This window comes from Dysidea avara, chromosome 13, assembly GCF_963678975.1.
Source record: "Dysidea avara chromosome 13, odDysAvar1.4, whole genome shotgun sequence".
In the NCBI taxonomy this organism is placed as follows: domain Eukaryota; kingdom Metazoa; phylum Porifera; class Demospongiae; order Dictyoceratida; family Dysideidae; genus Dysidea; species Dysidea avara.
Genome location: NC_089284.1, coordinates 11795323 through 11817755, shown reverse-complemented (window position 1 = coordinate 11817755; position 22433 = coordinate 11795323). Strand labels below are relative to the sequence as shown.

General features: G+C 37.5%; 1 protein-coding gene across 5 annotated transcripts in view; it reads right to left on the bottom strand.

Moving 5' to 3' along the window:
* Positions 1–956: 956 nt before the first annotated feature.
* The window catches only part of LOC136242955 (uncharacterized), a 93125-nt gene continuing 71648 nt past the window's right edge, over positions 957–22433 (bottom strand). For 3 of the 5 annotated variants that reach the window (XM_066034461.1, XM_066034460.1, XM_066034464.1), the window contains one exon: positions 958–2304. In XM_066034461.1, coding sequence (XP_065890533.1) covers positions 1268–2304 — 1037 coding nt within the window. In that variant the 3' untranslated portion in view covers positions 958–1267. Of the gene's footprint in view, positions 2305–22433 lie in introns of all 5 variants that reach the window. The other 2 variants (XM_066034463.1, XM_066034462.1) reach the window with 1 other exon arrangement.

Sequence of the window (22433 nt, the reverse complement as noted above, 5' to 3'; positions counted from 1 at the left end):
TGACGTCAAAAAAATTTGATGAATTCAGACTTCGGCAGATTTGATGAATAAAATGTTGACGAAAATCAAGAAATTGTAGGCAAAACCTGTACTTTTAAGGGCGCTTATAAACATTTGACGAATTTAAATTTGACGAATTAAACCGATTCGTCAAATTTTTTTGACGTCAAAATTTCCTTGCATACGGTATAGCTATTATCTATGCTTAAACTCATTAAAATGATGATTATTTTTAGAGGCGCTTAACACGCTTAAACGTGGTAATGGCGTTTTCAGTGATTTTAAAGGCAAAAGTATAAAGTTTAGCCAGTAGAAAAGTTCCAATATAATACACTATGTATAACTCCTAGTGGTTTATCACCCACAATAATCGTAAATAAAATTTGGGCACACGCACCATTTTCAGAGAGCGTTTCAGCTGAAACCATTGCAACCCCCCCTATATCCGCCACTGTGACATAATATGGTTGTACTGAACAACTTCATACTGTCCCTCTTAAATTTTCCTACAGGTGAGATGACTGCATCTAGTAGCCATTGATTTAAAAATTGCGAGTGATATTGATGTCAACATACATAATGATCATGTGTTAACTATGTGAAAATTAATAATCAATATCATCACTTGTTTGATGTATGACTGTTTAGTATGATGGATCTGTAGTAAATACATAAAAGTAATTTTTAAAGGGGTCACATGATAACACATAGATGGCACTAAATAGAATTATTCTGAAAACACTCCCCCAAGACACTTGTGTTCTTCATGCTTTCACAATGTGTTTATGAGAATGCTGGGTCTGTGCCTTAGCTGTGTGTTTAAAAATCTGGGGATATGGTAAATGAAATCCGTTGTACAGGCAATCCAGTACTAGAAAACGCTTGTGCTAGTAGTAATCCTCAATGATAATACAACGATAAGGCTAATGAGATATCAACGTAATAAAGAGAACCTGCTTAATTTTTGCTGTTGCAACAAACTAAGAACATATTTACAATTCTGGCTGGTGCTGGACAATACATTTCTAGCTAATGGGCATGATTGCATAACTCATGGCTAAAATTGAAAACTGTCCTTACACATAAATAACTCATGGTGGTGATGCGTGTGTTTTAAGTGAGACATGTACTTTGTAGTTTTCTTGGCCATGTGACTCACTACTATCTTAATAATAGATGACATAATTATTTTAAACAGGTGATTTATCCCTAAGTGCCCTCATTAGAATGCTAAAGCTGGAACATAATGAATCAATGAGTATTATTTCTAATTATTATATAAAAATCCTCTAACTACAGAGCACTTTGAAAATTGTCCGATGCTTTCTATCAAATCTGCCATAGTACTGCCAGATCTTATGAAAACTGCACCTTTTGCCGCCACGTCTATGTTGACCAGTACTCCAATAAATCCATCTATAAGAGAGTCTATTGACAAGTGTAGTACATCAGATCGATCAATGTGTATCTTGCTGACATTGCTGGCAACAATTTTCCCTTCATAAATATCAGTCACCATTTTGTCCACTTCTTCAAAGTCTGATATAAAGTAAACTCGGTAAAGGTCAGAACTTTTCGCTAAAACACTTGCTATCATTATACCACATCTTAAGTATGGTAAAGGATTTATAGGGTCTTTCAAATGGTCATCACCAGTAATAGCTTGAGTCCGATAGTGAGCTGACACATACTTCCCAGGAGTTAGTTGAAGTTCTTGCATTTCTTTATCTATTGCATCAGTGACTCTCTTATCATATGTAAACAAATACTGAAAGACACAACCATAAGAGAATATATTGTCATTTTGGCTTACACCAAACACATCATGAAATTGTTTAGTCAATTTACCATTAAATACTCTAAAGTACCAGAAAAATCCAAGATTAGTGACTACTTCAATCATATCCATATTCAAGTCATATAGTGCCTCCAGAAATATTGGCCAATTTCTCTGGAGGTTTTCCCAGTCTATTAATACAACATGTTGACTACTATTAATTGTAGTTGGTACATAGTTCCACTGAATAGCATTGGGATGTAGTAATATATTAATATCAAATGGATATTTAATTTCTAATAATAGAGCTCTGTTACTAAGAATGGCAAGCATAAGTGCCACTGTTATTCCTTGTATTCTGTTTCCATAACCACCACATTGAGAATTACAAACATACTTTAGGAACTTTCCTTCTCTTTGTTGGGTCACCACTTGTTTGTGATACTCAGCATAATGAGCAAAAACAGAAGAAAACACTTGACAGGTTGGTCTTGTAAAATCGTTACAAGGTGGGTATCGACATAAAGCTGCAAGAAAAAAAGAAGAGCAAAAATACTTTCAACACAAAGCAACTTTGAAGGACTATAACTCATGTAGGAACAAGCTATCGCTTTCAAAATTTGACCTGTTATTGCATATTGCAGTGAAAGAATTTGTGACCGAATTTTGGAAAATCAACCATATGGGCACATTTGACACTTAAAATATTTAATGACCAAATAACAAGCTATATAGCACAAAGCTACTTGTTAATGATTGTAAACCATTCTCAATACCTTAAATTAATAGAAAATTCTAGAAATATTTTTATAATTGTGCACTGCCCATAACAGTAACCCACTAAACTTGAAAATTCTAAGTATTTCACGTGCACCCATATGGGTGATTTTCCAAAATTCGGTCACATTTTATGAAAATTGTACATAAATAGCACACTGTGTGGTCAAGTTACAAGCGGTTAAAGTTGAAGAATTGGATGTGTGTGGAAGCCTGGTTTTGTTAAATCCGGTCACATAATAATAATAATTATACAACCAAATACTAAGAAATGCGGTTAAAATCACATCATGAATAAATAAATAAATAATGCTCTCGAAAACTGCAAGGTCTAGAGACATGAACTAACTGGGGATAGATCCACCTGTGAACAAAGGCACAACCATATAATAATTACACCTGTTCGTGCTGATGCCTTAAATGTACGTGTGATTCTATATAATGCCCAGTGCCACACCCATGCTTAATTCCAGATTGTGTGAAGGAGAAGATTAGCAAATGTCTGCAGAGTGATTGCAGGAGAGCCAAAGGCCACTTTACACATAATCAACAAGATTACAAGTATGTTTTAATGTTTGCAACTGTGTATTTTGTATCCACCATATGTGCTCCAGGCATCAGTGAATGACACCAGCTCGGATACCAGCTTATGCGCTTGAGAACAGCAAGGTAAAGAGTATGTTTCAATGTTTTACTTGTATTGTATTTCTTCATCCTTCACCTGGCTTGCTAGCTGGAATTATTTTCCTACTACTACCACTAGTCTGTTGCTGTTGCCAATAATCTGCAATCAACAAGAAGATGTACTGCTGCATACACAACAATGTGTAACTAGCTATCTCCTATATGTTGCGTATGCATAATATTACAGACTGTGATCACTGTGCCAACTAGTGCCAGTACCACACCACTAATTTACTGGCACATCACCAGTGCATGGCAGGGGCGGATCTAGGATTTATAAAAGGGGGGGCTAATTCAAGGTACTAATCTCTTTGGGTGGAGGAGCATGCTGGAACTAGGGGGGTCTGGGGGCATGCACCCCCAGGAAATTTTTGAAAAATAAAATACTGCAATTTGGAGACATTTCTACATAAAATGCATATTTATGCCTGTAGATACTTTATATACTGCCTTTAGATATATACCTTCAGTGCTGGTCACTGTAAAGTGCTAATAAGAAATAATAATATGGCTCTCTGCAGCATTTGCTAATGGAAAGGTTTGGGTAGGTTCAGACAACCAAGCACATGATACACCCTCTCACAATTGCATGCATGATAGATTAATAATGTTGAAACTGGAAAAATTTGAAATTTGAATGATACGAGATTGAATCTGAGAGCATTTTCAATGGAAATTGTGTACGTGAATTAAATATACCAGTACTGGTAATAACTACACAAGTAGATGAACAAGCCTTTTAAACAGACCAATGCACTATAGGCGCAGGCAGATTTGGAAAATTTCTTAACAGAACCAACTTTTTTTTGCTTACACTGAATGTTCTATAAGAGTAGTTAGGTGACTGTTCTATTAGAGTATCTCGATCTTGTACACCTCCAATGCTGATCCGGGTCCTTGTTGCATAACCTCTAGCATAAATCCGCTAATAATGCCTTGGAAAGATGTTTATAAGGTGGGTTTATGAGTATCTGTATTATTAGTGATCATATAATTATGCTAAGACAAAATGTCATTATAATCCTCAACATATTGATCAAGTAAAGTCTAAAAGTGAAGGGGGGGCTTCAGCCCCCAAAGCCCACCCCCTAGATCCGCCCCTGCATGGCCTCTAGGTAGCTGCGTACAACAGAGTCTATTGTGCCATATTGACTTGATTGGGATCATTTGCCAGTTGTGCTTTCACCACCTTGTTGTGCACAGCCTCACTTCATTGCTGAGTCAAATTCAGAGACACGTCTCACCTAAAATATAAACAAATCAGTTAATACCACTATGGCTAACTTAACTTGTTTTTTTGTACAAGTTATAATGATTTTCTGATGCCAGTTAACACACTGAACTCCCTTGCCTGTGTACGTATGTATACGTATCATTTCAATAGGCACACACACACTGCGCTGAATGTTGATTATGGCACTGTTTATATATGCCCAATGGGTAGGTTGCAATTTTGGTGTATGAACGTTGTATGTGACCCAGTCCTAGTTATAAAACCAAGTACTAAGAATAATAAGAAATGCGGTTAAAATTATGTAAATAATAACAAGAGTTAATGATAATAATGAACAAATAAATAATGTTTGAGAAAACTACATGGCCTAAGGTTTCGCACTCACTGGGAATAGAATCTATGTTGTATGAAGAGACAATCATATAATGGGTGGGTGTATTCGTGGAGGTGATACAAACAGTATGGCAATTCTATTTAATGCTAATCAAAACAGTTAGCATGTGACACCCACTACAAAGCAGGCAGATTCAAATACCTATTTAGACGAGCGAACCACTGTTCCTTTGTTTTTGAAAGTGATGCCAGCTGGGACACTAAGTCTCAAGTCGCCATGCCAGCTGCCAGTGGATGTTCTCCATGAAGCAGGAAGGTGGCCACACTAGACACCAACATGAAGGAAGTTTGCCATGCCAGCTGCACAATAATAGGGTCAATAGTGGTATGCTTGTTTGTATTGTTTACTTGTATTTTATATAATTTTCTGGCTTGCTAGGCTCTGGTTGGCTTAGCTGTCTGTTTGTACTAATGTATTGTAAAGAGCATGGTATGTTTTCTTGTATTGTAGAGTTTGCCTTTACCTGGCTTACTACACTCTGGCTGGCTTGGCTGTCTTCCTTTATCTGGTTCACCTGGCTTGCATACTCCTACAGTATATGTATTGTGTATCTCCTGCAAGTTGTGTATGCATAATAGTGTGTACCCATCACTGTGCCATTGCCACACCACTGATGAACCATATTTAGCTTCCGGCGACCTCTAGTTGATGTTGATACTGTGCTGTATATTGGCTACATAGCTGAATGATATTCATCTTTGGTGATGTTGCCAATAATGTATTATGCTGCAATAATGTATAGTTCTCTCCTGTATGTTTTGTATGCATATATACTGTGTACACATCACTGTGCCATTGCCACACCAATGATGTACCAGCACTTGGCTACTGGTGGCCTCTAGTTACGATGCCACTATTGCATTTATATCTGTCACTATTGTGACATATTGAGATCATAATTATTTGATTGTGCCTTCACCACCTAGTCACATGCATAGCCTCATCAGGGAGTTGTCGCGTTAGTGTATGTACTTGGTTGTATGTGACCCGATCCTAGTAATAATTATACAACCAAGTACTAAGAATAATATGAAATGCAGTTAAAATTACATCATAAATAAATAATTTTGTATGATTATGATGTGATTTGGGTTGAGGCTTAGAAGCCTGTACACCCATTCAATTACATACATATACATACATAAATTTGATGCAATAAACAAAAATTAACTATGAATATAATTATTACATTAACATAAATCTAAAGTCATAAAAGTAATTATCTATAGCTGATTTAAAATTATTTAATGAAGAATTTCCTACAATATCACTTGTAAGATTGTTCCAGAATTAATTACGAAGTGTATATTTAGCTGGTCACCAATCACGGTGCAAATATTTATTTAGCCAGTTGTTTGTTGTATAAACATTAGGAAGTGTCACATATAACTCTAGTATCAAACACACTAGTTGTACAAAGGTAAGTTTTTGGGTGAGTTTGAGGTGAGCTAGCATCCCGGCAAAGCCGGGCCAACTCTAGCTTGCCCTGAACTCACCCAAAACTTACCTTCATACAGACAGTGAAAGTCATCATTACGTTTAACAGGTTAACGTTATGGTTAGGGTTGGGTTCAGCTTTAGTTTCTTCTTCACTGGTATGGGGTAGACTACACGTGACTGGATTTTGGAGAAACGATCCAAATCGCACATTAGAAGTTTTGAGATAAACAGTTTTAAAGAATTCAAGTCAGCATAACTTGCCAAGGATAGCAAGCACGTGTATGAAATTCACACAAAAGATACATCAATCTATTACCTTTCAGACCACTTACAGTACTTGTAGCTGCTCATAGAGTTTCCCACCAAATAAGATAAAATCTGAGCAGTTGGATGAGTGAAGTAGTATCACAAGTGCTCACAAAGGGGTGGAGGGTTGGGGGGTGGCGGGGAGGGCAAGAGATAGACCTCACAATGGAGGCAGACCATGATTGGAGTCCAGACACGAGATTACAGGGCTGTACTGGTTCCTTAGTGGCTGATATGTAGCAAAATCAACAGAGAAAACAGTCTGCAGACTGTTTTCTCTGTTGGTTTACTGGTGGACAGCCTTATGGCTATCCACCAGTAAACCACTGATTCTTCCCAAGCCAGGTCTTTCACAAGGCCTGAAACTGCCATTTGAGCACTCTACACCACCCAGAAAAGATGTCTGTTAAAACCAGCCTCGAGTAGTTTGAGTAGTACTGAGGGTCAAAACTACTAGTATGATAGTGTAGCTAGCTATCCACTGGTGGTGTTAGTATGATTTTGCCTGATGTGCGATTTGGATTGGTTTTGTAAAATCTGGTCACATATAGTATTTTATATTTGTAACATTTAAATAGTACAAAAGCAAGAGGAGTAGCCAGCAAGCACTGGTGGTACAGTGGTAGAGCGTGGGTACTCCAAACCTGAATGTATGGGTTCGAGCCTAGCTATAGGTCACATCGGGTAGTGGTAAAACCAGGAACGGAGAAATACGAAACAGGAAACGAGAAATGGGTGGAAATGAATTCCTTTGCTGCAGAACACTTTTCATTTGTAATTGAAGGGGTAGCAGAGCACAGATTTTTTCACAACTTTGGTGGCCGAAGTAGCAGTGACTGCTGTATTAGAGTGTTTTGCAACTCAATTGCTAAAAAAATTGTAAGCTTCCCGGTAAGACTGTACTAACATAACGGCAATTGTATATTAATGTATTGGGTGATGGTGGAGATCATAGTAATGCAGATCATCCTGGTGGTACTGTCAGTGGCTTAAACTAAAGTGACTGCTCTATTAGATTATAATATATATAGTCAGCTAGAAAATGCACTACCACTATTATGACATTAAGGCTTAAATCCAAGCTGGCATGTATACCACTGTATAAAAAAATTCTCAGAAGCTCATAATGAAGTTCAAGTAAACTTGTAATAATACTCTGATTGTACTGTGATAGAGCATTCACTTGAACTTAAACCACTGATACCACCAAGGATACCGCCAGGGTGATTTGCATTAACAAATGCATTAACAAGTGAAATTTGACTATTATTATAATCACTGTCTAAAAGAGTTTACAAACACAGATAATCATACAGGGGGTGTGAGAGATATAAGTAGAGTTCAAGTTCTTACATAAAATCATCAACATCATTACTGATTGAGGTAGCTAGATCATTCCATAATTTTAAAGGCAAGAAAGAATGTAAATTATATTTCAGTTCTAATGGTGGACTGATAGCATAATGATGAGAGTGACCACAAGTACATGACTTAGTAATTGATGAGACTTCAACAAGACCGTGAATCAATTAAAGAGCATAAGTAATTTAAGACATTTTCTTGTTTTGTTCTAAAGTTGGCTGGGATAGGTGGTCCAGCATGCTGGTTAAACTACTGAATCAAGAAAAGTTATTCATAATGAAACAGGCTGCACTTCTCTGGACTTTATCTTATAGATTTGATATTATACCAAGACATTATACAATTGCCATTCTGTTAGTACAGTTGTATGCTTATCTTATGATTTTTTAGCAATTGAGTTGCAAAACACTCTAATACAGCAGTCACTGCTACTTTGGCCACCAAAGTTGTAAGAAAATCTGTGCTCTGCTACCCCTTCAATTACAAATGAAAAGTGTTCTGCAGCGAAGGAATTCATATCCACCCATTTCTCCATTTCTCGTTTCCCGTTTCCTATTTCTCCGTTCCTGGTTTTACCACTACCCGGCCACATCACATTTTTTCTTTGTTTCTTATACCTTTTGTGTCACGATTTTTTCTAAGTTTTTTTTAAAATAGCAATGACCGGTTAAATATCAACAGCCTAATAATTAACGTTTGAGAAAATTACGAGGCCTAGAGACATAAACTAACTGGGGATCGATTCGCCTGTGAACGAAAGCACAACCATATAATCACTACGCCTGTTTGTGCTGCTGACTTTAACGCACCGGTACATGTATGTAATTCTATATAACTCCCAGCACCACACCCATATGCATGTTTTAATTTCCAAACTCATGAAGGAGAAGATTGGCAAACATCCGCAAGTGATTGCAGGAGAGCCAGAGGCCACTTTACATGTAAACAACAAGATTAAAAGTATGTTTTAATGTTTGTAACTGTATTTTGAGTCCAGCATATGCGCTCCAGGCATTGGTTGTTCTTGGATACCAGCTGATGCGCTCGTGAACAACAAGGTAAAGAGTATGTTTCAATGTTTTACTTTTATTGTATGGCTTGCTAGCTGGGATTTTTTCTACCTTTAGCTACTAATAATAGTCTGTTGCCAATAACCTGCAATCAACTCCAGTGTTTGACTTACAGTGCCTAACTGGTAAAGCAGATAAAACAAAAACAACAAGAAGATGCATTGCTGTATATACAACAATGTGTAACTATTTTCTGTATGTTGTGTATGCATATATTATAGACTGTGATCACTATGCCAACTAGTGCCAATGCCAGACTGCTGATTTACTGGCACATTACCAGGGGCCTCTAGTTACAACAGAGTCTATTGGCTTGACTGTAATCATTTGTCAGTTGTGCATTCACCACCTTGTTATATCACTTCATTGCTGACTCATCTTCAGAGACATGTCACACCTACAATGTAAACAAATCAATTAGTACCATTATAGCTAACTTAACTTGTTTTTGTTTGTGCAAGTTGCATTACTTATTTTTAGTATTGTGATTTTCTGATTCCAGTTAAACTCCCTTGCCTGTGTACATATGCATACGTATCATTTCCATAGGCACACACACTACTCTGAGTGCTGTCGATAGCACTGGTTATACATGCCCAATGGGTAGGTTGCAAAGTTGGTGCTCAATGTTTTGTACATTTTTACTGTGCTTTGTACTTCACCTGGCTTGCTACCTGGAATTATTTTTTGTGGTTCCAGTGGTCTGTAATCTATAAGATGCATTGTTGCATATACAATAATGTATAACTATCTACTGTATGTTGTGTAATATGTATGCATAATATTATAGACTGTCATCACTGTGCCAATGCAACACTGCTGGCACATACCAGTGGCCTCTGGTTACAACAGAGTTTATTGTGATCGTTCATGACTGAGTGTCTCTTTGTTTAACAAGTGTTTCCAGGTGGCACAGTGAGTCACAAGTTGATGCAGCACAGCTTCATCCTTCACCTGGCTTGCTAATAAAATGATTTTCCACCATCAGTGTTGCCATAATACATTGCTACATACACTACTGCTTTAATGTGTATTTCCAGTATGTCATCTATGGCTCAGAATGTTGTGTATGCACATAGTGTGTACATGTCAGCCACACCAACTGATGTACTGGCACTTAGCTACTGGTTGCCTTTAGTCTGTGCCATATTGGGATCATATGCTGATTGTGCTGACCTTTACCACCTTGTCATGCATAGTGGCCTTACTTTTTGATTGAGTCTCTTTATGTAAACAAATCACTTAATGTCACTATAGTTTGTTCGTTTTTACATTTTAGTATTGTGATTTTCTGACATCAGTTGAACTCTTTCCTGTGTATGCACATGTATCATTTTTGCCGGCACACCCACTGCTCTGAGTGCTGGCTATGGCATTGTTTATACATGCCCTATGGATAGATTGTCACGTTGGTATATGTACTTGGTTGTATGTGACCCGGTCCTAGTGAATAAATAATGTTTGAAAAAACTACAAGGCCTAAAGCTCTGCACTCACCGGGAATAGAATCCATGTTGTATGAAGAGACAGTTGTACAATGGATGGGTGTTTTCATGGAGGTGATAGAAACGTATAATGATTCTATTTAAGACTCATCAAAACAGTTAGCACGTGACGCCCACTACTAATAGGCCAGGTGGATTCTAGACAAGCAAACTACTGTTCATTTATGTTTGACGACTATTTCGATTGGAAGATGAGTGGTTGATATGCCTGCTTAATCAACAATATGATTGGAAGTTGCTACTAATCGCTGAAGGTTAGTTTGTGTTAGTTAAAACACTTTGGTACTCTTGTTTCTTTAGTCTCACATAACTAGGCTACCTTCACTCGTGTATGGGATGGGAGAAAGCCTCACCTGGCAGGCCATTGTGCGCAAAAGGTGCAGTTTCCAGCTGATAAGTTTGTGTGATGATGCATAGCTCTCCACCTGAAGCCTTTTAGTGTCAGGAGTGCCCAGACTGATCACTGATATGGGCCCTGAGAAAACTACATAAATATTCACTGCCAAATTGCATCCCACGTACTGAACGCTGATGGAGAGAACAAAGACAACATACACAAAATGTTCCCTTAGGCTGATAATTGCTGTGTGCATAGTTGTGCTTGCTATTAACTACTATTATTATATGTAACTACAGTCTGCTGCCAACAGCAATGCTCCACATACTTGTGCACATTGACATATCTATGAAATTCTGGTATTGCATTTCAGTCACTTTTGTTCTCCAAATTTTTTTTGGTATTGCAGCATATCCACGGCATCATGTGATCAGTTTAGTACAAATGACCCAGCTCATGTTTAATATATACATAACTCAGATATCGGTTGTAGGTGACAGACAGTTGAAATACTTTGCTTTTATCCCAATCTTACCGAGGTCTGCTCTTGGCAACTTCAGCCATGTCTTAATCCAGCGCTCTAATCCATCCTCATTTAAATGAACTGCCCAGGTCCAGTCATGGATTTTTTCTCCTTTCTCCACCTTTTCAAACACACTTATGTACCAACTTTAAACAGGCTGTAGGACCAGGTGTCCTACAGACCTTCAGCACTTGTGCTGTAAAGCCTTAATAAATAAATAAATAAAAAACATATCATGTAACACAGTCCTCATGCCCATGTTACACAACTGTAGCATTGTGTCACACAGATGTGGTGCTAGTAACAACTATCATGAATGCTTTACATGTAACACCATTTCAGATTCTACTGATCCTCAATGTGCAAAACACCAAAGTCGTTTGTCTCTGGTTTATAGCTCAATTTTTCAATGACCTGCTTTACATGCAGGACAAATTTAGACTCCACTGTGACATAATGATTAATATACTGGGAATGAAGCATTAATATGTATTAGTGTTGTATATTGCTGTGTAAAGCATGCATGTTGATAGTGCTTTATTTAATTAAATTCCATCTTTTAAGTACGTATAGTGCAATATAATAAGCATGCAATGTTATGTTATAAGTTGAACCACACACAAGCTAAGGCAATTGCATACATGCTTACATGTCAGCATACATGCTTACATGTCAGCTGCAGGTGGTATATATGCACATGGTACAGTTTCAGTTTCTATACATGACATTTACCTTACTGACAACAAAAAGAAATGAACTTGTGCATAATTTAAAGTCAACACAATTTGTAATAATAGTTGCTGCATGGTAAGCAAAGGTTCGAAACTTGCCCTATGCTATGCTATGCACTTTCAGTTTTAATGTTGTAGTGACACATATACTTCTTATATGTATAGCTATACAACATTGGAACTCAAGTATTTAAACATCAACCATCATTTACATGTCCTATGCCATACAAAAACCCAGGTGTCATAAACATCATCACGTAAATGTCCTACATGACTTAAGGTACTGTATCCTTTATGCAGAAAATGTAAGCTTAGTTAAATGATTGTACACAGAGTTTCTCAGTGTAAACTATGGTGTCAGTAATATCATTTTTCAGATGCACAGTGGTAGCTGCCTAATCATGCAAGTTTGCTAGGTAAATCTGAACAAAGTTTTGCACCTATCAAAAAGTAGGGATTACCCCAAAATTTTGCATGCCGCCCAAAATCTTGCCTTTAACAATCATCCTAGAGACATTTTATGCGACAAAAATCACCTTTATGGAATAGTACTAGTCCATATAATATATAATACAACATTAAATATAACAAAACACAGGTGGCCAGATATAGAATTTTAAAAATACCACCCAAACTTGAATTTTAGTCTCACTGCCTCACTCACTGCCTGACTGCCTGACCACAGTCGCAAGGCTAGAGGCAAAATGAAGCAGTGCACGGTCACCATTTTACACCACAATAACAAACTCACCAGTGGGGTGTGCCTTTTGGGTTCCGACAAGTGTAGGCCCTCTGCACCTTGTCTTTATATTCATGTCTTCTTCTCCATCCAACGAAACCATATCAAGGTATTAATTTTCCATATCAACACTTTCTTTTAGCATATTTTGACACCACAGAATTATTTCGGAACTGGATTTCAGAAGCGCTTCAGTTCTGGTGCTACTATAAGAGATATATAGGCCTGTGGGAATTACGCTCCAAATTTCCATCATTCTATGCTGAATTTCTCCTAAAATTTCATCAATATGCTCATTTTTAGCTTCTGATTTATAATTATTCCCCACTGAATTACAGTAGCTAGTATATTCACCACAACATAGCAAAAACAGTCTAACACATGCAAAAAATTCCAGCAAAACAGTGCATACTAATTTCTTATGTAACTGTCAATAACTGCATTATTATACACATATAATTAGCTTTTTTTCTTAAGGCTTTACAGCACAAGTGCTGAAGGTCTGTAGGACACCTGGTCCTACAATTAACAAACAAACAAACAAACAAACAAACACATTTACTTTATTAAGTATGTTTGAAAAATTGAAGAAGAAGAGAAACATTGATGACTGGACCTGGGCAGGCTCGAACCTGCAGCCATCCGATTTGCTCATAGGTAAAGTTTACCAACTATTATACTGCAGCATTAATAAATGAACTTTGCTGCTGGGAGCTGAAAGGTGAAAAGATTCACTCAAATGCTGCTGATAATAGCTGCAATGTATTGTTTTCTGTTACTTACTTTGTCTGGTGTTAGTTGAATGTACTGATTATTCATGTATTATTCTCATTTATTCATAATATTCCCAAATTATGCTAGAATAACTCCAGCATAGCTTCTGCAATCAAAATTCCCAAAATTATTCTGGCATAATTCCCACAGGCCTAGAGATATACTACTGTCATTTGCATCTCTGTTAGAATCACGTAATGGAGTGCGTGACTGCGTAGCGTTGTGTGTAGTGGTCAGTGTGATGGCAAAGTCTGCACACTAGCCACTACGCACAACGCTATATGCAGTCATGCATGGCATTATGTGATTCTATATAACAGAAATGCAAATGAAATTAGAGGTCTGCAACTTTGCGATTGGGATCCCGTTCACGATAGGTTTGTGAGCATGCCCATCAAATAAAGATCTGGACTAATAGCGACAGAGTATGGGGACTACTCCTCTTAACAATCTAGCTATTTACTTAACAGTAAACAAGATCACATCACCCCTTATTGGCCTAGCTAGTTGCACATCCCTTGGCTGACTCGAGATATACTCTAATACAACAGTCATGTATGATATTCTACTATTATTATTATTATTATTACTAGGACCAGGTCACATACAACCAAGTACATATACCAATGTGACAACCTACCCTTAGGGCATATATAAACAATGCAAGCACTCAGAGCAGTGGGTGTGCCAGCAGAAATGATACGCATGCATACAGAGGAAAGAGTTTAACTCACATCAGAAAATCACAATACTAAAATGTAGCTTACACAAAAAATGAGTGAACTATAGTGGCATTAACTAATTTGTTTATATAGTAGGTGTGAGATGTCTTTGAAGGTGACTCAATCAAAAAGTAAGGCCACTATGCACGACAAGGTGGTGGAGGCCAGCACATGACCCTAATATGGCACAGATTAAAGGCAACTGGTAGCTAAGTGCCAGTACACCAGTGGTGTGGCTAACGTGTACACACTATGTGCATACACAACATTCTGAGTTGTAGATGACATACTGGAGATACACATTGAGCAGTGTGTGTGTGCCTATGGAAATGATACATATGCATACGTACACAGGCAAGGGAGTTTAACTGGCATCAGAAAATCACAATACTAAAAATAATTAATGCAACTTGCACAAAAAAACAAGTTAAGTTAGCTATAGTGGTATTAATTGATTTGTTTACATTGTAGGTGTGACATGTCTCTGAAGATGAGTCAGCAATGAAGTGACACAACAAGGTGGTTAAGGCACAACTGGCAAATGATCCCAATCAAGCCAATATGGCACAATAGACTCTGTTGTAACTAGAGGTCACTGGTGATGCGCCAGTAAATCAGCAGTGTGGCATTGGCACTAGTTGGCATAGTGATCACGGTCTATAATATTATGCATACACTACATACAGGAGATAGTTACACATTGTTGTATACGCAGCAATGCATCTTCGCAGATTATTGGCAACAGACCATATATTAGTAGCTAAATGTGGAAAAAAAAATTCCAGCTAGCAAGCCAGGTGAAGAACGAAAATGTGCAATAAAAATAAAACATTGAAACATACTCTTTACCTTGTTGTTCATGAGCGCATCAGCTGGTTGTTCACGAGTGCATCAGCTGGTATCCGAGCTGGTATCAGCTGATTGTTCACTGATGCCTGGAATGCATATGCTGGACTCAAAACATAGTTACAAACATTAACACATACTTGTAATCTTGTTGTTTACTTGTAAAGTGGCCTCTGGCTCTCCTACAATCACTTGTGGACGTTCGCTAATCTTCTCCTTCACAAATTATGAGGTTAAAGCATGAATGTGGTACTGGGCATTATATAGAATTACATGTACACTAAAGTCATCAGCATGAACAGGTGTAATTATTACTAGTATTTAAAAAAATTGTTAATTTAAAATGAAGTAGGGATATATGCAATAAAAAAGTAGTGAAACAAGAGGGACTTTCTCACTGAGCTATGCTGTAATACCATCATTCATCTCTTGTTTCACGACTTTTTATTGCATAGATCCCTATCTCATTTTTAAATTAACATTTAAAAAAATACTAGTTTGTTTATTTTTTTGTTGTAGCACAGCTAGCTAGTTACAGCTTATTAAAGTATGTACTGTGCTAGGCCCGTAGTAGCATGCATAGCTTACCTTTGATTGTAGTAACAGTGGTACTCAGATCTATGACCTGTCTCAGTACGATGGTCCACGTTCTATTCACCCCGGCTGGAAGTTGTTTGAACTAACAGGCCCTTTCAGTTGTCTGGTGCTTAGTCTTGACTAACAGGATGAAGTAATACAATTTCCACTCGAGTACTATCCAATCACATGAATCACTTGCTGATCTCGCAGTCCGGCACTGAGTTGCTGAGTCAGTTTGATCAGAGGAACAAGCCGTCGAGTATCAGTCCATCTCAAATCTCTTCATCGATTGCAGTCCAGGCATTGGCAAAAGTCGAAGTGACAACTTAGCAGCCTTAATGTTTCACATGCAACACTTGAAATTATAAGCACCCCACTCTTTCAGCAGCATAAGCACTTTCTGAAATAATTTTGTGGTGTCTAAAAGAAAAGTGTTGATACGGAAAATTAATGCCTCGGTATGGTTTCGATGCTTGAAGAAGAAGACAACCAGCTTGATTGAAGATAAAAGGAAAGACAAGGTGCAGAGGGCGTACACTCGTTGGAACCCCAAAAGGCACAACCCACTGGTGAGTTTGTTGTTGTGGCGTAAAATGGTTACCGTGTGCTGCTTCGTTTGGGCTCTAGGCTTGTGACTGTGGTCAGGCAGTGAGTGAGGCAGTGAGACTAAAATTGGAGTTTTTGGTGAGTTTTAAAAAGTTTATATCCGGCCACCTGTAAGTATTTTGTTGTATTCAATGCTGTTTTATGTATTATATGGACTAGTACTATTCCGTAAAGGTGATTTTCGCCATGTAAAATGTCTGCAGGATGATTTTAAAGGCAGAATTTGGGCGGTGAGCGAAACATTCACAACGATCCCTACTTAAATGGTATGACCATTCCGTTTGATATAGTTGTGCCTTTTGTTCATAGGCGAATCTATCCCCAGTTAGTTTATGCCTCTAGGCCTTATAGTTTTCTCAAACATCATTTATTATTTATTTATTATTTATATTAACTGCATTTCTTATTACCTTTAGTACTTGGTTGTATAATTATTATTGAAGGTTCTCAAGCAGCGAAGAACAGTTAGGAAATTTCTTCTAAGATGAAATCTGAGTTATTAACTATTAATCTAACACAGATATATTCAAGTCTGTACAATCATGAAACTTTCAAAACACGTCATACATTTATACAAAATCACCATACCTTATAAGTACAACACACGACTAACCAAAATCACCTTACTAGTGGCATGATGTATATTATTATTATTATTACTAGGACCGGGTCACATACAACCAAGTACATATACCAACGTGACAACCTACCCATAGGGCATGTATAAACAATGCCATAGCCAGCACTCAGAGCAGTGGGTGTGCCGGCAGAAATGATACGCGTGCATACACAGGAAAGAGTTTAACTGATGCCAGAAAATCACAATACTATAATGTAGCTTACACAAAAAACGATAGTGGCATTAATTGATTTATTTATATAGCAGGTGTGAGATGTCTCTGAAGGTGACTCAATCAAAAGTAAGGCCTCTATGCATGAAAAGGTGGTGAAGGCCAGCACAATCACCATATGACCCCAATATGGTACAGACTGAAGGCAACTGTTAGCTAAGTGCCAGTACATCAGTGGTGTGGCTGACATGTACACACTATCAGTGGTGGAGGAAGTAGTTGATATGAGGGGGGGCTGACCGGAGTATAGAGTTTCTGGCAGCAGGGGGTCTGGGGGGCTGTGCCCCCAGAAGCTGTAGTTATTTTAGCTTTTACAATGTCTCAAAGTTCACCAAAATTAATTTATAGCAATTTTAAAGGTACAATTTAAAGCACCAACTTTTAGTCAAAACTATTTAAAACAGGCTATTTTCCAGTTAAAAAAACTTTTTTGGTAAAGCTTTTAGCTGTTGACTACAGGGTTAATGAACATATAGCATTTATAAGCAGTACAAAACAGCCTTATAGCCACCTGGAAACACTCGATACATTGATAAGATGCCAACTCTTAGAGTAAGAGGCACCTGATTCGATTCCTGTTGTAGGCAACTTTTTTCATTTTTTAAAGCTACTTTTAGGAACAAGTTTTTTTATGAAGGCCTTGACTGCTCTATTAGGGTATTTGAGCATTCTATTAGAGTATATCGATCTTACGGTTTTCATCCCCACTCCAAGAAGGATAATTTCAGTGTGCAGTGTGATATCATTCTGAGGGGGAGGGGCTTCAGCTCCCCAATCCCATTTCCGTCGCCTATGCACACTATGTGCATACACAACATTCTGAGTTGTAGATGACATACTGGAGATACATTAAAGCAGTAGTGTATGCAGCAATGTAATATTGGCAATACTGATGGTGGAAAATTATTTTATTAGCAAGCCAGGTGAAGGATAAAGCTGTCCTGCAGCAACTTGGGACTCACTGTGCCATCTGGAAACACTTGTTAAACAAAGAGACACCAGTCATGAACAAACACAATAAACTCTGTTGTAACTAGAGGCCACTGGCATGTACCAGCAGTGTTGCATTGGCACAGTGATCACAGTCTATACTATTATGCATACACATTACACAACATATAGTAGATAGATACACATTATTGTATATGCAACAATGCATCTTATAGATCACAGACCATTGGCAACTGCAGAGAATATTTCCAGCTAGCAAGTCAGGTGAAGTACAAAGCATAGTAAAAATGTACAAAACATTGAATCAAGTACATGCATCAACTTTGCAACCTACCCATTGGGCATGTATAAACAGTGCCATCGACAGTACTTATAGCAGTCTGTGTGTGCCTATGGAAATGATACATATGCGTATGTACACAGGCAAGGGAGTTTAACTGGCATCAGAAAATCACAATACTAAAAATAATTAATGCAACTTGCACAAAAAAAAACAAGTTAAGTTAGCTATAGTGGTATTTATTGATTTTATTTATATTGTAGATGTGACATGTCTCTGAAGATGAGTCAGCAATAAAGTGATACAACAAGGCGGTTAAGGCACAACTGGCAAATGATCCCAATATGGCACAATAGACCCTGTTAATTGTAACTAGAGACCACTGGTGATGTGCCAGTAAATCAGTGGTGTGGCATTGGCACTAGTTGGCATAGTGATCATAGTCTATAATATTATGCATACACAACATACAGGAGATAGTTACACATTGTTGTATATGCATATTATTGGCAACAGACTATGTATTAGTAGCTAAAGGTGGAAAAAATTCCAGCTAGCAAGCCAGGTGAAGAATAAAGATGTACAATAAAAGTGAAACAGTGAAACATATTCTTTACCTTTTTGTTCACGAGTGCATCAGCTGGTTGTTCATGAGCGCATCAGCAGGTTGTTCACAAGTGCATCAGCTGGTATCCGAGCTAGTATCAGTTGGTTCACTGATTCCTGGAGCGCATATGCTATGCTCAAAATGCAGTTACAAACATTAAAACATACTTATAATCTTGTTTTTTATGTGTAAGGTGGCCTCTGGCTCTCCTGCAATCACTTGCGGACGTTCGCTTATCTTCTCCTTTGCAAATTCTGAAATTAAAGCATGGGTGTGATACTGGGAATTATATGGAATTACACGTACATTAAAGTCATCAGCATGAACAGGCATAATTATTATATGGTTGTGCCTTCGTTTACAGGTGAATCTATCTCCGGTTAGTTTATGTCTCTAGGCCTCAGAGTTTTCTCAAACATTATTTATTATTTATTTATTATTTATTCATTATTATTTATGATGTAATTTTAACCACATTTCATATTATTCTTAGTACTTGGTTGTATAACCAGGACTGTGTCGCATACAACCAAGTACATACACCAACGTGACAACCCCCTGATAAGTGTATGCACCAATGCGACAATCCCCTGGTGAGGCTATGCACACGACTAGGTGGTGCATGAAAGCACAATTAAAATTATGACCCAAAATCAACTCAATATGTCACAATAGTGACATACAGATATAACACAATAGTGGTATCGTAACTAGAGGCCACCGGTAGCTAAGTGCGGTACATCATTGGTGTGGCAATGGCACAGTGATGTGTACACAGTATATATGCATACAAAACATACAGGAGAGAACTATACATTATTGCAGTATTGTATGCAGTAATACATTATTGGCAACATCACTGAAAATGGAAATTATTCAGCTATGCAGCTAATATACAGCACAGTATCAACATCAACTAGAGGTCACCGGTAGCTGAATACAGTTCATCGGTGGTGTGGCAATGGTACAGTGATGGGTACGCACTATATGCATACACAACTTACAGGAGATACGCAATACTGTAGCAGTTAAGAGTATGCAAGCCTGGTGAACCTGATAAAGGAAGACAGCCAAGCCAGCCAGAGCCTAGTAAGCCAGGTGAGGAAAGATATACAATACAAGTAATTAAACAATACAAGAAAACATTAAAAACACATACCACACTCTTTACAATACATTTACATATAAAATACAAGTAAACAATACAGACAGACATACTGTTCCTTGTCTTGTGCAGCTGGCATGGAAAACTTCCTTCATATTGGTGTTGGGAATGGCAGCCTTAATTACTTGCTTAATCTTCCTTATGTGGCAGCTGGCATGGCAACTTGAGACTAGTTTGCCAGCTGGCAACACTTTCAAAAACAAATTATCAGTAGTTCTTCGTCTAGATTGCTGCACCTGGTTGATTAATGGGCATCACGTGCTAACTGTTTTGATCGTTGTTAAATAGAATCGCCGTACCGTTTCTATCACTTCCACAAAAACACCCGGCCATTATATGATTGTCTCTTCATTCAACATGGATTCTATTCCTGGTGTGTGCAAAGCCTTAGGCCTTGTAGTTTTCTCAAACATTATTTATTTATTTATTTATTTCATTATTTATGACATAATCTCGACCACATTTTTTATTATTCTTAGTACTTGGTTGTATAATAATTATTATTATTAGGACCAGGTCACATACAACCAAGTACATACACCAACATGGCAACAGAGGCTATGCATGCGACTAGGTGATGAAGGCATGATCAAAATAATTATGTCAACTCAATATGTCACAATAGTGACAGATATAATACAATGGTGGCCACTACTTTTTATCACATAGATACCTACTTCATTTTTAAATTAACAATTTCTTAAAATACTAGTATGCTTAAAACATAGATATAGACTTTCCAGATACTGTAAAAAAGCCTTTTTGTTTTCTGTGTATCTATAGCTATCTATGCTGTATCCACAAACTCTATTCTATTTAAGGTTTCTATTAAGGCATCTAGCTAGCTACCCTAATACAACACTATGGACAAACACAGTGATGGACAATTCTTTGGCAATTTTCCTGCCCTACCACAAAAGTGCTATAAGAGTCCCTATGATGTAATGCAGTTTAGTTATGTGCCAGTGCTGAAAAACTGTGAGCATAAGAGTTTGGGGAATTGGAAAAACATGGAACAGAGAAATGCACAGAAAACAAAAAGGTGCATCAAATAGGTCTCAAAAGTGAAGAAAAAGTGATGACCTAGGTGAGATTGTACCCAAGTTGGTTCAAATCACTTTGGGTTAATGGAGGTGCGCAAATCACCATAGTTGTGATCTGTGGTTTTGACAGGAATGTATATAGCTTAGCGTTTCAGTTCTTCTTCCTTCTACCAGTGTCTTCATTACTCTATAAAGCACAAACAAAAACACGTATTGATTTGCTATCACAATATTTAAGTTGCCAGATGATGGACATTTAATTTTGCTAAAATCCAGTGTCAATACATGCTTTACATCCCAATGAGCTAAAAGTTGAGTTTTTAAAAGGTGTGCACAAAACAGTACTGTTTAGAAAGAAAAAAAATGTGCCAACATGTGGATTGAACCCACAGCTTCCTACACACTAGTCTGGCATTCTATACCACTTGAACAGTTTGTGCTGTGGTTTTCAAAGGAATGTACCTCAATTTTCTCTACCTTCTACAAGCTGTAGAGAATGAATGGAAGCATGTGTGAACTTGTGATAATAATCTTAGAGTAACCAGATGATGATTGCTTTGTTTTGAACAGAAAATGTGTTGATATGTGCAAGAACTGGAGAGTAAGTGGCGTGATGGACGGCGGACAGCTTTATATATAGATTCATATTCATAAGTAGTATATATAATATATATATATATATATAGGTTTTCTGAGGTGCACCAGTCTTTAGCAAAAGGGGATTTCTATACACCAGTAAGCTAATGCAACTCTCTGTATAGTCAGAGTGCATCAAATTCTATGGACAAGGGAGCATGTAACTCCATAAACAGCAAAAATCAAACAAGGCTGCTACATCCAATAATAAGTAACTTTAAAGTGCTAATAATAATAAAATAATAATAAATTATAAAATTCCTTATCAGGACATTATACAGAGATGCATGCTCAAGTATGTTGGCATCACTGAAACAAAACCAAGGAAATGAAGTCAAATGACACAACGGAAGAATAGTAGCACAGACATAACAGGGTAGCTTTTCTGTTTTCACATGCAATGTGGAATTACGTAACTTGACCATTGTAAATTTATCCTTCGCCTTGACAGCCACCTATTGAAGCTAGCTTGGCTGGCTGCATTCACACTGGGA